The sequence below is a fragment of the Ovis canadensis genome, chromosome 19, assembly GCF_042477335.2.
Source record: "Ovis canadensis isolate MfBH-ARS-UI-01 breed Bighorn chromosome 19, ARS-UI_OviCan_v2, whole genome shotgun sequence".
Classification (NCBI taxonomy): Eukaryota; Metazoa; Chordata; class Mammalia; order Artiodactyla; family Bovidae; genus Ovis; species Ovis canadensis.
In genome coordinates this window covers 72,573,598-72,585,985 of record NC_091263.1, presented here as the reverse complement: position 1 = coordinate 72,585,985, position 12,388 = coordinate 72,573,598, and the positions used below count along the sequence as shown (strand labels likewise).

Genomic DNA, 12,388 nt, shown 5'->3' with positions numbered 1-12,388 from the left:
GGCGGTCAGATGCTGCCAGAGCGTCTCCACATCCGTGACCCAGCACTGACGGACCACTCCATGTGACTGTGCCCCCGACGGGAGCCCTCGGGCCACAGTACTGCAGAAGGGCCTGAATGAGCACCCGGGGTGGGCAGGCCTGGGGCCGGTAGCAGCCCCAGGGGCAGTATGAGGCCAGGAGGTGCAGACACCTGTCCGCCCGAGTGGGCTCAGCACCGGGTCCAGCCCACGGTGGGCACCCTTGTGTAGACAGGGCAGAGCCCACGGCCTGACTCCGGGACACCTTTCTCAACACGGACAGAGCACAGGCCTGGGAGACACAGGTCTGCGGCACCGGGACAGAGCGGCCCGCGGTGCCCGAGCCCTCCCCCGGGCGCGCCGTCATGCGGGGGCCACACTGACCTGGGCCCCGTAGCGAAGCTTCAGCCGCTCCCGGATCAGCAGCCCTTTGACGAGCAGCTTCCAGTTCCCCAGAGCCCGCTTCTCCCTCTTCTGCAGAGGCGGACAGACAACGGGAGACGCTGAGCACGGCCACTCAGGAAGATATGGGGGACACGGTGGGTCGGCAGAGTCGCTCGGCCTGACTCACGAAGCGATACGCAGGAGAGGCACCAAAACCAAACCCCTCTCCTTAACCAGCACCAGCTCTGAGGTGTTTTGGGAGGATGAGGGGGGTGCCCTGGACCACCGCAGATGCCTTTAGGAGGCAGGTCGCTGCTCAGCGCCCCCAGGGAGGCAGTCAGCCAGAAAGCGTGCTGGGCCTGGCTTGCCGCTCCTCGCGGCCGTGGTGCAGGCGGCCTGGGGGGAGCAGCCCCGCCCTGTGTGCCCACGGCCCGCCCGCTCACCTCCTTCTCCTTCTTCTCTATGAGCGCCTGCTCGTTCTCCCAGGCGGTCAGGAGCACGTCTCTGTACTCCTCGCAGACCACGTAGCCGTCGGTTCTGCGGGGTCAGCACACGTGGTCCTTGAGCCCGCGCCTGCTCTGGCCTCTCTGCTCCCCGCCGCGGGGACAGCCAGCCGCCCCTAAGCACTCGGGCCCTGAAGGACTTCCTGGCTGGTGGTCCACCGTCCTGGCCAGGGCTGCTGGCAGACACCACCTGAGCGGAAGGCGGGGCAGTGGACCCTCCCCTCTCCTCCTCCACCGCGGGAGTGGGCAGAGGCCACCAGCCAGGAGGCATGCTGCTCGGTCGCCCTGAACGCCCCCAGAACAGTGTTTAACCCGGCACCTCAGGGTGCTGGTTTCACCGGCTTTACAGCCTCTGGACAGAAGCCCCAGAGAGAAAGTGTGAAAAGATCAAGGATCGAGGCTGACCCTGCAAATCCAGAGGAAAACCCTGAAAGTAAGAGCCGGGGGCCTCGCCCCCACGCCAGCCTGCCGCCCCGTCTTCGCGCCTCGGCGGAACGCCCCTCACGCACATGGGATGGCAGTAGCCTTTGTGGAAGTCGAAGCCGGTGACGGCCTGCGCACAGTCAATGTTCAGCTTGCGGGCCACGCGGTGCAGGTTGGGCAGGTTCAGCTGGACGCAGCCAACGGGCATCATGCTGGGCAGGAAGAGGTACACGTTCCCAAACTCGTTCCGGGGCACCTGCGGAGGGAGGTGCCCAGGTCCAGCCAGCCGCAGAGGGAGGCAGCCCGTCCCGGCCCCTGCGGACGCGGCCCTCCTTGCCTTCCCGTCCACGGCCACCGGCGGCTGGTACTCCTCGGTCTGCCATCTGCCAAACAGGCCCAGGTCGTTGTGGTCATGCAGCTGTGGCTCGGCCTGGCGGGCTCTCCGGGCACGGTTGGAGTAGCCTTTCACCATCTACACCAGAGCGAGTGGCCACCGCTCACACCGCCACTCCCGGCATGCTGGGCACTGAGCTCAGTGCAGCCTTTCCAGCAGACCCGGAGGTGGGGTGCGTCATTAGCAAAACCTCCGTACTAACAGGTGAGCAATCTAGGAGGTATAAGCAGTTCACCCCCCGTCACGGCCTTAAACCGTGTCCCGTGTCCATCACTGAAGGGCAAAGTGGCCTCGAGATGTTTCCGTGGCTGGTGAGTGACAGGCCTGCTTTGGGCCGTGACCAGCTCCCTGCGCCTCAACCCCTTCCCATGAACCAGGGGCCCGCTACCCGGCCCAGGTCTCAACAACCCAAAGGGCTCCTCCCAGGGATCTCTCAGAAGCGCCCATGGCTCACGACTGCCCACTGTCCTCTGCTGGCTGAACTGGGCCCCGCATCCTGTCCCAGCCTTGCAGTCTGTGCTGAATTCACATGTCTCTGGGCAGCCGACCGACCCGGTGTAGCACTGAGGCCGGGGCAGGGCCCTGGGGCCGCTGTCTCACTAGCTCAGGCCTCAGACAAGCTGCGCTTTCTCAGCTCCTGCTTTCCTTGTCTGTCAAATTCATGCGTGATGCCAGCTCCAAGACTCAGCAGAGACCGCAGAGCTGGTGTGGGCGTGTCCACACTAGGCAGGGTTGTGGCCTCTCTGAACACGCAGGGGACACCAATCTGACCCCAGGGCCTCAGGCACACACCAGGGGTCAGAGGGCTGCTTTCCGGCCCGGCTCTCCTGCGTGCCCACCTCTTACGAAGTCCTCGGTGCAGACGGACAACGTGCCCATGCTCCTCCCCCATGACCCCCAGGGCGTGCAGCCGCCTTCCGACCCGCAGCTCTCACCTTGTATGGCACTTCCCCAAGCCGCACCACACGCGCTTGTTTCAGCCACGTGTCCCTGGAGTGCAGGGTGTGAACGCAGTCCCTAAGGAGCGGACGGGAGACAGAGGGCTGCTCACACCCGCTGGAGCCTCAAGCGCCCCGCTGCCCCGCCCAGGGCACTGGGGAGGCCCCCGTCAGGCCCACGGCCTGCCGTCTTGTGGGGGACGCGTCCACTCAGACCCCAACCCCAACGGCTGCACACGGCGCCTCCTTCCATGGGGAGGTCCCGGCAGCCGGGTCAGGGGGCGGAGCACCCCAGCAGTGCAGGCGAGGTGCGTACCCCCTGCCTTAGGGTTTGGTTGGCTGCTCAACACCAGATAAAGAGAGGGACAAGCATCTAGGTGGCGGCTGGGGCCCCTGACCAGGCAGCGGACAGGGAGCTCCCACACAGACCCTAACCCCTGGGGGTTCACCCACAGGAAGGCGCTCCCAGGCAGGGGCCTTGAACCACCTACTCCTGTGCATTTCCCAAAGCTTCCTCTTCTGCCTCTTTTCCCATTTACCAAGAACATCCTCTATTTTGGGGGCTGGTGGGTTACTGTTTTTAAAAAGTCACTTATTTCCTATTACCATTTCTTAAATTTCTTCTGGTTGTTAAGTTTTACTCATGTTATTAAAACTTTGTTCAGTTTTAACTACATATATTTCATGTTCATTTCCCATGTTTATTTATCTCCTTGCTCCTTGGCCATTTCTCTTTACTGCAGAAAAGATACACATGACATAGAATTTACCCTGAGTCATTCTCAGGTCTGTGGCTCAGCGGCACCGTTACGTAACCATCACCACCATCGTCTCCTGAACCTCTCATCTTCCTAGGCTGAAACCCTAAACCCTTTAAAATATCCAGTCGTTTTGATTTTCACTATCAAATCCTTTATTCCTTCCTTTTATGTTTGTTTGACTTCAGTTTTGGGGTTTTTTTTTATTGCCCATATAAACCTTACCTGCCCTACTTATTTGTCCTCCTATAAAATCGGCCTGCCCCCGATCTTTTAATCCCTGTGGTTTTAACTTTCAGGCTTTAAGCTCAGTTACACACTCCCCCATGCCCCACCCTTGCCGCTGCACACGGCACGCACGCGCAGTCAAGCTCATCTCCCAGCCCTTGGAAGGCCGCAAGCCCCGCCGGGCGGCTCCGCACCTGGAATAGACGGCCTCCCCACGGCAGTACCCGAGGATAGCGGCCGTCTCAGGGTAGATGGCCTCGAACTTGAGGAGGTGCCTCTTAAGGGCGTAGAGAGGGTGGTTCTTATATGTGCCGATGACGGTGGGCAGAGGCTGGTCCAGGTGCTTCGCCCGAAACTGCAAAGGCCAGAGAGACAGTGCCGGGTATGCTATACGCGTGCTGACTCTGTGCGACCCCACGGACTGTAGCCCGCCAGGGTCCTCTGTCCATGGGATTCTCCAGGCAAGAAGACGGGAGTGGGTTGCCACTTCCTTCTCCAGGGGATCTTCCCAACCCAGGGATCAAACCCACGCCTTCTATATTGCAGGCTAATTCTTTACCACTGAGCCACTGGGGAAGGCCCAGGTTTGGCAGGGGCAACCCTCAAACAACTTGCTCGGGTAGCAGATGGTGGCAGGGCTTTCGGGGCCCCAGGCTGCTGCCCTGGGCTGTGCCCCAGCGCTCTGCTCTGCAGACGCCGATGTGTCGAAAGCGCTGCACAGTCTGGTGGCTTTGCAGCTCCCGGCGCTGGAAAAGTCACCCCTGCCCTTCGACAGCGTGGCCGGCCCGAGCAGAGCCTTCCTCGGGAGAAGGCTGCACCATAAGTGACACCATGATTCTGTGATGCGGGTTCCAGGGCCCGGCTCCCATAGAGACCAAGACAGTACCCACAGCTTCTCCATCCGCTTCGATCCACGCCTGTCCCCTCCGCGGCTTCCAGGGCCTGGCTCCTCACAGGCAACCGCACTGCTCCCACCCTCATCCCTCTCCCCCGCTCTCCTGCGCTTGCCCTCAGCGTCTCTTCAAATCCCCGACAGACAAGGAGGACCAGCACGTGGGGAGGCGGGAGCAAGCCCGCGCGGCCAGCTTCTGAGCAAGCCCATGAACTAGGTGAGTCACAGCAGGCTCGGCACGGATGCGAGACCCCGTCACCTCGGAGCCACTCCCTGAGTGAGCTCCTGGAGCGCCCTGCAACCGACAAGGCGCCTCCTCAGCACTCCGCGCTCCTCCCCGGGGCTGAGTCCAGGGTCGCGGCAGCGATGCTGGTTTGCACACCTGTGCGCGGGCGCATGCTGAGCGGGGGCTACTGAGTGTTTTCCTCTTTCACTCGGGACGACTTACCTGACTTACATCAAGCTCCACATTTGTTACCGGGCAATAACTGCAAGGTCACAGGCTTAGGAGCCAGCGCAACCTTGGTTCCCATACCGAGTCAGCTCATCTCTCAGAGCCTCAATGTGTAGCTGGTGAGATCAAGGCTGCAATACCCCAGCTTGATTTTAATAACCAGAGCGCCCCGGCCGCTCTGACCGTTAACTGAGGCAGCACTCCAAACCCCCCAGCGCGGGCCCGGCGCTGCCCCCGGTCCTCACCTCCTGGTCCTCCCGCTGCTCCCTGTCCACCAGCGGGCTCCGGTAGGGGCGCAGGGTCTCTGCCCACCAGGCAGCGTCCACGCGGCTCTTGCGAGTCGCCGTCAGCCAGGCGGGGTCGTACCTCTGCGTGACGTCGCGCACGCAGCCGGTGCCGTCGATGCCCACGACGTAGGTCACGGGCTTGGTGGCGTACTGGTAGCAGGTCAGGGGCTGGCCCACCACGCCGTGCACACAGTCCACACACACCCACTTCTCCTCGCGCTCCGAGAACACCTCCAGCCACTGGTCCACGCCGGGCGCGCCCTGTCCGCTGCCTGCCTTCCCACCGGCCCCCGACGGTTTCTTGCCCCTCTCCAGCTTACTGCCCGCAGCGCTGGCCGATGCTTCTGCGAAGCCAGGGGGCGGATGGCGGCTTCCGTGCTGGGACTTGGACCTGCTCTTGGACCCCGCCTTCGTTCTCTGAGGGGCGGGGGCGCTCCGCCGCCTGGGCAAGCCGGGCTCGGAATCCTCATCGGACGGGCGGCAGCTGTCCTCGCTGGAAGGCTCAAAGTCAGAGCCGCTGCTGCCTGCGCCGCTCCCGCTCTCCTCCTTGTAAGACACCCTGGCAGCCGCCCGCCGCCTCCGGGACTGCGCTCGCCTCCGGGTCCCCCGTCTCTGCCCCCGAGCCTGGCCCGCGTCCTCCCCGCTGGACGGGGACTCCCCCCGTGGCCTCCTGCCTGCGGCCGCCTTGCCCCCCTTCCCTCTGGCACGGGCCCCACCAGCGCCCCCAGAAGACACGTCGTCTCCTCGGCTTCCTTCGCTGGGCTTTCCCGGAGCGTGGCTGGAGGCTTCTGAGGAGCCCCCAGGCGCCTCTGTGGATCTTTCCTTGGAAGGTTTCTTTCCCTTAAACAGAACAGGAAATTTCTGCTTTTTATCTTTAGCTAATGATACGATAAAAATTCTGCCATCTAACAGGCCTAAGTCCTGCTGGAGCGCCGGCATACACCAGACGTCCCCAGCTCAGTGACGGGCTGGCTGCCCTCCAGCGGGGGTGAGAAAGCGCTCACTAAATTCTACAGCACCCGAGAGGAGCCCACAGTCTGATTCTTCTCACTGTCAAGTGAGCACAGGATGTGGGACCAGACAAACCCGGGTTCAAATCCACTTCTGCATCTTAGTTTTCTGTGACGTGGATAAATCATGTCAGCGCTGAGTCTCAGTTTCCTCAGCAGGAGTACCCATCTTACACATAAGGCACTTTGCAAGCACAATCGCATTATTAACAATTCAGAGATTATTAAAACTTGACTTCTGGACCAAATTTCAGACAGTGCCCCCACCCCCAGGGAGCACTGTTCATCCCCCTTCCTGGATGACGGCAGGGTCCAGAGGCTCCCCACCTCAGCCCACACCGCTGAAGAGGACGAGCAGCTCTCTACCGTACCATCCGCAGCGCAGAAACGAGCGCGCCAAGGAGCCCGGCCTACAGGCCCCTCTACCCGCCCTGCACACAGCTTCCCTGCACAGCGCCCGAGCCAGGCCCACTCAGGGGAGCCTGCTCCGCAAAGACTGCCTTTAAAAGTAGCCTCACGAGCAGGTCTGGCTAAATCTCAGGCAATTTCTCACTCCTCCCTGACCACCCATCCTTTCCTCTGGGAGGCCCGGGAACGTCACCTTCGCTGCTGATAACTTCAGAGGAATTGGCTGCAGAGACAGTACGAGGCGGGTAGGGAGATGCAGGGCCCGGAGAAGCAGTAAAAATATCTACAATGAGAAAGAAGAACATGCTTATCCTCGGGAAAGAAGGATCGGAGTGATCCCGTGTGGTGAATGAACGCTGAAGACATGGCAAGTCAAAGGAGCCGGACACGGAAGGCCACACGGAGCTGCCCCTCGGCTACTGCGAGGACCGCCCCCAGGACCCGCTTGGGTTCCAGAACCTGGGATGCCGCCCCACAGCCGGGTACAGCAGCCGGCCCTCTGTTCCCTCGGGGCCCGCCTCTGCGGGCTCAACCCCTGTAGGGAGACGTCTGATCGGCAGGCAGTGAGTCTGTGAACGCACGGGTGGGAGACAATGAGCGCTGAAGTATCCAAGCTGTGCAAACCCACAGACAGAACACAGGCCGGTGGCCGCCAGCCCCCGGGGAGGTGGGTGGCTGTGTGGTGGGCAAGGGGCTCCCTTCTGGGGCAGCAGCCGGAATTTGGGAACAGGCGGTGGCTGGACAGCACTGTGAACAGAACTGCTCACTTCTTTTTCTTAAAAAAAAAACAAAAAACGATTGTTTTTGCTTAATAAAACTGCAGGAAGAAAACGTGCACACAGATACACAGGAACACAGGCTGGGAGGATGCTGCTGAAACACCACCGTCCTCCTCTGGCTGGTGGGTAAACAGCACAGTTCCTGGCCAGATCCTCAGACGTCTTCATGCCAAACCAGAAGAGAAAGTAAAGATGCCGGTCATACGGTCTCTAAAGATTCAAAACGTCTGTCTCTCTCCCTAAACAGAATCCGAGGCTCGGACACAAGTGCATACGTGCTGACAGGAATCTTCGAGGACAAGACCACATTTCTACCTGTTTCACTGAGACGGAGCTCTACCTGAGGGGACTTTGAGCGTGTGACGAACCCTGCGTGCACAGAAGCTCTTCGCTACGGCTCCTGGACAGAACCCTCCTCGCCGCACAGCGGTCTGCCAGGTCACTGCCCAATGTGGACGGTACGGAAACACCCTCTGCAGGATTTCTGCAGCCAACATTAGGCCTTTTTTTTTTTAATGTTTATTTTTTATGGCTGCACTGGGTCTTACTTGTGGCATCTGGGATCTAGTTCCCAGACCAGCGTTCGAACCCAGGCCCCCTTCACTGGGAGCATGCAGTCTTAGCCGCTGGACCACCAGGGAAGTCCCTCCTTGGGACTTTTGAACACCACTTTTGAACACTGTAAACAACTGTAGGGCACCTGACCACGAGCTAAGTGCTTTACTCCAGGACGCCGAGTGGAGACGGGAGAGGGCCAGCTCTCAGTGCTCAGGCTGGCCCCAGGCCTGACTCCAGTGCTTAGACTGGCCCTAAGGAAGTCATTCCGCTCCTCTGAGCTCCGGTACCTGCTTTTATCTTACGAGACCTGAGCGAGGAAGCGTCTGTACAGCAGTCTGAACGGTGCACGGCACACGACTGCCACTGTCGCCGGCTCACAGACCCACAGAGCAGCGCTGCCAGGGCGGCACTCACGTGGACCAGCTCCTCATTGTCTCTTGCCGAGTAAATGGCGAACCTCCGCTCCAGCGTCGTCTGCAGGCCGTCCTGGTCGTTGGTCGAGAGCTCCGCATTCACTGTGAACGTCCCGATGAACCTGGAGAGAAACCAGGTACTTCTCTGTGTGAGAGGCCAGGGCAAAGAGAAGCCTTGTCCTCCTACGGCCAGAACTCACAGCGGGGAGCCTCGAGAGGGGCTCAGAAGCCCCCCTCCCCGTGTTCTTCTTCCCAGCCTGTCTGGCCAACTCCTGAAGACCCAGCTCAGACCTTCCCCTCAAGGAGGGTCTGTGGGACTGACCTGCACCCAGTCCCTGAGACCCAAATCCTGCCCTACGCTCTGTAGGACAGCCCGCAGGGCCCTACCATTTCACCAGGTTGGACAGGTAGGAGACGTCCACGTCTCGGGGTGGCACTTTGGTGAAACGCGTTGGGATGATGGAGAGGCCAATGGCTTGCAGGTCTGGCTGGTTGCAGATGCTGTTTCGGTAGAAGCCGTTTGCCAGCAGACACAGCAGGTGAACCTGAGAAGAGGGAAATGGGAAGCCTGAAAACCAGAGGGAGTGTGGCTGCCAGATTCGGAGACGTTTTGAGGACAGGAAATACCTGCCATCATTTCTATATACAAAAACATAGAGCTCCTAGCACAGCCATTTCCCAAGCCTCTTTCACCCTCCTCTTCTCTCTAGATGCTCCTTCCCTCAGAGAAACAGTCAAATCTCAAAGCTGCAAAGTACAAACTTCTTTTCTCTAAGAGGTCTTGCCTGTTGGAGGTGCATCCTGAAGGATCTGCGGATGCAACGTCAGGAAGCCTGGGGTCTAAAGGACTGTCGGTGCGGCCTCTCCCCACTCCGGCCTCCCCTGACCCGCCCCGACCCCTCTCCTAAGCGAGGCCTTCCTCAGCTGCTGGGGCCCGCACTCATCTCCCCTCGTTCTGCGTCCTGAGTCTCCCTGTTCTGAGGTCTCTCCCATTCCATCTGTGAGACAGAAGGTCCTGAACGGTAGGAGACAAGCTTCGTGCGAGTCTCTGCCCACAGCGCCAGGCTCCTCGCAAGGCCTGTGTGTGTCCAGTAAGTGCCAGCTGAAGTCAGGAGCCGCCACGCCTTCAGCTGAGGCCGGACCCAGTGTTACCGATCGGCCGAGCGAGGGGAGGGGAGGGGAATGCGGAGCTGACGCCTCATGCGCCCTCCTGGGCAGACGCCACTGTCAGCCCCTCATCACCCCACCTCGCTTCAGGAGAGCCAGAGGCGTGGCCGACGGAGCGCCGAGGGAGCACCAACGCCCCGCACACCGGCCCCTGGTCGGAGCGGCCGGCCTGTCCGCCCCGTCCGCCCCGTCCGCCAGCCCATCGTCCGTCAGTCGTCCACCTGACTGCCATCCGCCCATCCACCCCTCTGCCCGTCTGCCCCTCCTTACCTTGTGCGTGTCCTCGTGAATCTCCTTACTGAAACGTTTCATCATCCTCCGAAGATACGTCTCAAACTCCATTTTGATCTTTTCACTGCAACGCACATTGAACAATCCCAAAGTGGAGGGGGAAGCCTGACCCCACTCGCCCGTCCCCACTGATGTGTTTCGGGGACAATGACTCGGGCCGTGCTACCCAGCAGACCTGCTGCTGGCCGGTCCTACGCCTCCTCGCCCGCAAACCCCGGCCCAGGTCATTCCCTCCCCTGACCCGCACCTGCCAGGCCTCCCTTCTGACCACCCCGAATGCCCCACCTCCCGAGGCCCACTGCCTTGGCGTTAAGTCAGCACACGTTGCTTGTTTGTGCAAAGCTGTCCTGCCGTAAGATCCCTCTCGTCTCTGTCCCAAGCCCCTTTAAGAAAACCTCCTGAATGACTTCTTTTATCTCCCTCCTTGATCAGGCGCCTATCACGTGGGAGGCTCAAGACCAGTTAACTACCAGGAGATGCACTGCAGAGGGACCGGAGACCCCTGGAAGGAGCCGGGGAGACCCCCACCCACGGGGGGCACTGCCGCAGGCCCTGCAGCGATGCCGCGGGACACAAGCTGGGCTGTCCGGTCAGCCGGACAGACACAGATCGGGGCTCCCCCACTCGCAGCTGAAACGTTCCTTAGCCTGAGTCTCCGGGCCCTCAGCCACATGCTGTCCTGAACAGTCAATACGGTAACAGGCGCCCTGCACGGCCCTTGGCATGTCTGCACCCGCCTGGACACAAAGGTTTCGCCTTCAAGTCCTCAAGGTGAGCCCAGGGCTCTCTCGCCTAAGGCTCCTGACAACCTGGACACTCAGCCCGCGAATCCTACGTGCTTTGCAAAACCTTTCCTGGGGAGCAGCTGCCGATGGTGAGACATGACGGAAATCTGGAAGCAAGTGCTTGATCGTACCTTCTTTCTCTGGCCTTCAACTGCTCCGGTGTCTCAATCTCTATCTCCACTGGCTTCACGGGCAGAGCAGATGCAGAGAAGGCTGCGCTTTCCCCCACGGCACCCGGCACGGGCTCACTAACTTCTAGCAACAGTAATTTTTTAGATCAATGATAACAATTATTGTTATAAGAGGCAGTGTACTGAACAACAATAAGGTTCTGCTGGGGTGGAGGAAGTGAGGCAGGAAAACCGTCGAGACCCCTGCTCTGAGTTCCTAGGAGAGGCCCTGAGCACGCACGTCTAGGTGTCTCACTAACCTGCATGAGCGCCGGGAACAACAGCCCTGGGGGAAGATCCTCAGACACAGGGATGGGGGTGAGTCAGACACAGACCCTGGGGCCGTGCGGCCGGGGGGCGGGAGCACTGTTCTCCGAATTACTACAGTAAAGCCCCCGTGGCTCACTTTGTAGAGGCATGGCTTCAGACTAGCCTGTAAACGCACACACGGCGAGGCGGGCACCTTTCTCATCTCCTCCTCCACTACGCTGCTTGTAAACACTGCTGCTGCTGCTGCGAAGGCGCGTCAGGCGTGTCCGATTCTGTGCGACCCCACAGACGGCAGCCCACCAGGCTCCGCCGTCCCTGGGATTCTCCAGGCAAGAACACTGGAGTGGGTTGCCATTTCCTTCTCCAACGCAGGAAAGTGAAAAGTGAAAGTGAAGACGCTCAGTCGTGTCTGACTCCCAGCAACCCCATGGACTGCAGCCCGCCAGGCTCCTCCATCCATGGGATTCTCCAGGCAAGAGTACTGGAGTGGGTCGCGGGCCAAAATTAACTTTGCTGAACTGAATGTAACAGGCTCTGGACCTAGAGGCAATGACCACACCCGGTGCTGAGACCCTGGTTTCTGTGTGCCGGCTCCTACTAGAATGGACGGGGCCGATTCCAGCTCTGCCACAGGGAGACCCTGGAACACCACATGCTCACTGCGCCAAAGAACAAAACCATTCTCAGACACTACTGAGGCCACATCAGCCAGCACAGCACATCTGCTTAAAGGGGCTCCTGCTCGCCAAATGTGGGGGCAGTCTGAAGGTCAAAAGGCTAAAGAGGATAGTTGCTGACAGAGTTAAATTTTTACGTCCACGGTGATGGCCAAAAGAAATGACCAAATAAACACAGGCCTTAAGAGGGAGACCTCTGCTTTACGGATCAGTCAGCTAACGATTATCTGTGAAAGGACAATCAAAATAGTGCCACTTTGTAATGCTCACTAGAATGATCTCTGACTCAGTCGAGATCACACCGACACCATTAAGTAGAAGGGACTGGGGCACAGGGTCTTCACAGAGACTCAGAAGGACAACGAGCCTTTCCACTGGCACAGCCAGGCAGGGCCACAGACACGGTCGGGCTTAGCATCGCCAGCAGGACCACCCGACGCCAGGCGCCTCTTACTGGATGCGCCAGGCAGCACAGAGCTCAGTGATAATATGGAGCGTTATCACTGGCAGTATTCCTGCCAAAGAATGTTTACTCTAAAGGCAACCAAGTCTTTGGACTCACGGTTCATAGGACATGCAGG

The 12,388-nt window shown here is 60.0% G+C and overlaps 1 protein-coding gene across 4 annotated transcripts in view; it reads right to left on the bottom strand.

Moving 5' to 3' along the window:
- Positions 1 to 12,388, bottom strand: part of XPC (XPC complex subunit, DNA damage recognition and repair factor) — a 23,457-nt gene that overhangs the window by 1,095 nt on the left and 9,974 nt on the right. For 2 of the 4 annotated variants that reach the window (XM_069561758.1, XM_069561760.1), the window contains 12 exons: positions 10,822 to 10,945; positions 9,885 to 9,969; positions 8,835 to 8,992; positions 8,449 to 8,569; positions 6,891 to 6,980; positions 5,238 to 6,119; positions 3,841 to 4,001; positions 2,658 to 2,739; positions 1,666 to 1,800; positions 1,415 to 1,584; positions 846 to 939; positions 403 to 492 (listed from right to left, as the gene is read on the bottom strand). In XM_069561758.1, the coding sequence (XP_069417859.1) occupies positions 403 to 492; positions 846 to 939; positions 1,415 to 1,584; positions 1,666 to 1,800; positions 2,658 to 2,739; positions 3,841 to 4,001; positions 5,238 to 6,119; positions 6,891 to 6,980; positions 8,449 to 8,569; positions 8,835 to 8,992; positions 9,885 to 9,969; positions 10,822 to 10,945 (2,192 nt within the window). Of the gene's footprint in view, positions 1 to 402; positions 493 to 845; positions 1,096 to 1,414; positions 1,585 to 1,665; positions 1,801 to 2,657; positions 2,740 to 3,840; positions 4,002 to 5,237; positions 6,120 to 6,890; positions 6,981 to 8,448; positions 8,570 to 8,834; positions 8,993 to 9,884; positions 9,970 to 10,821; positions 10,946 to 12,388 lie in introns of all 4 variants that reach the window. The other 2 variants (XR_011250875.1, XM_069561759.1) reach the window with 2 other exon arrangements.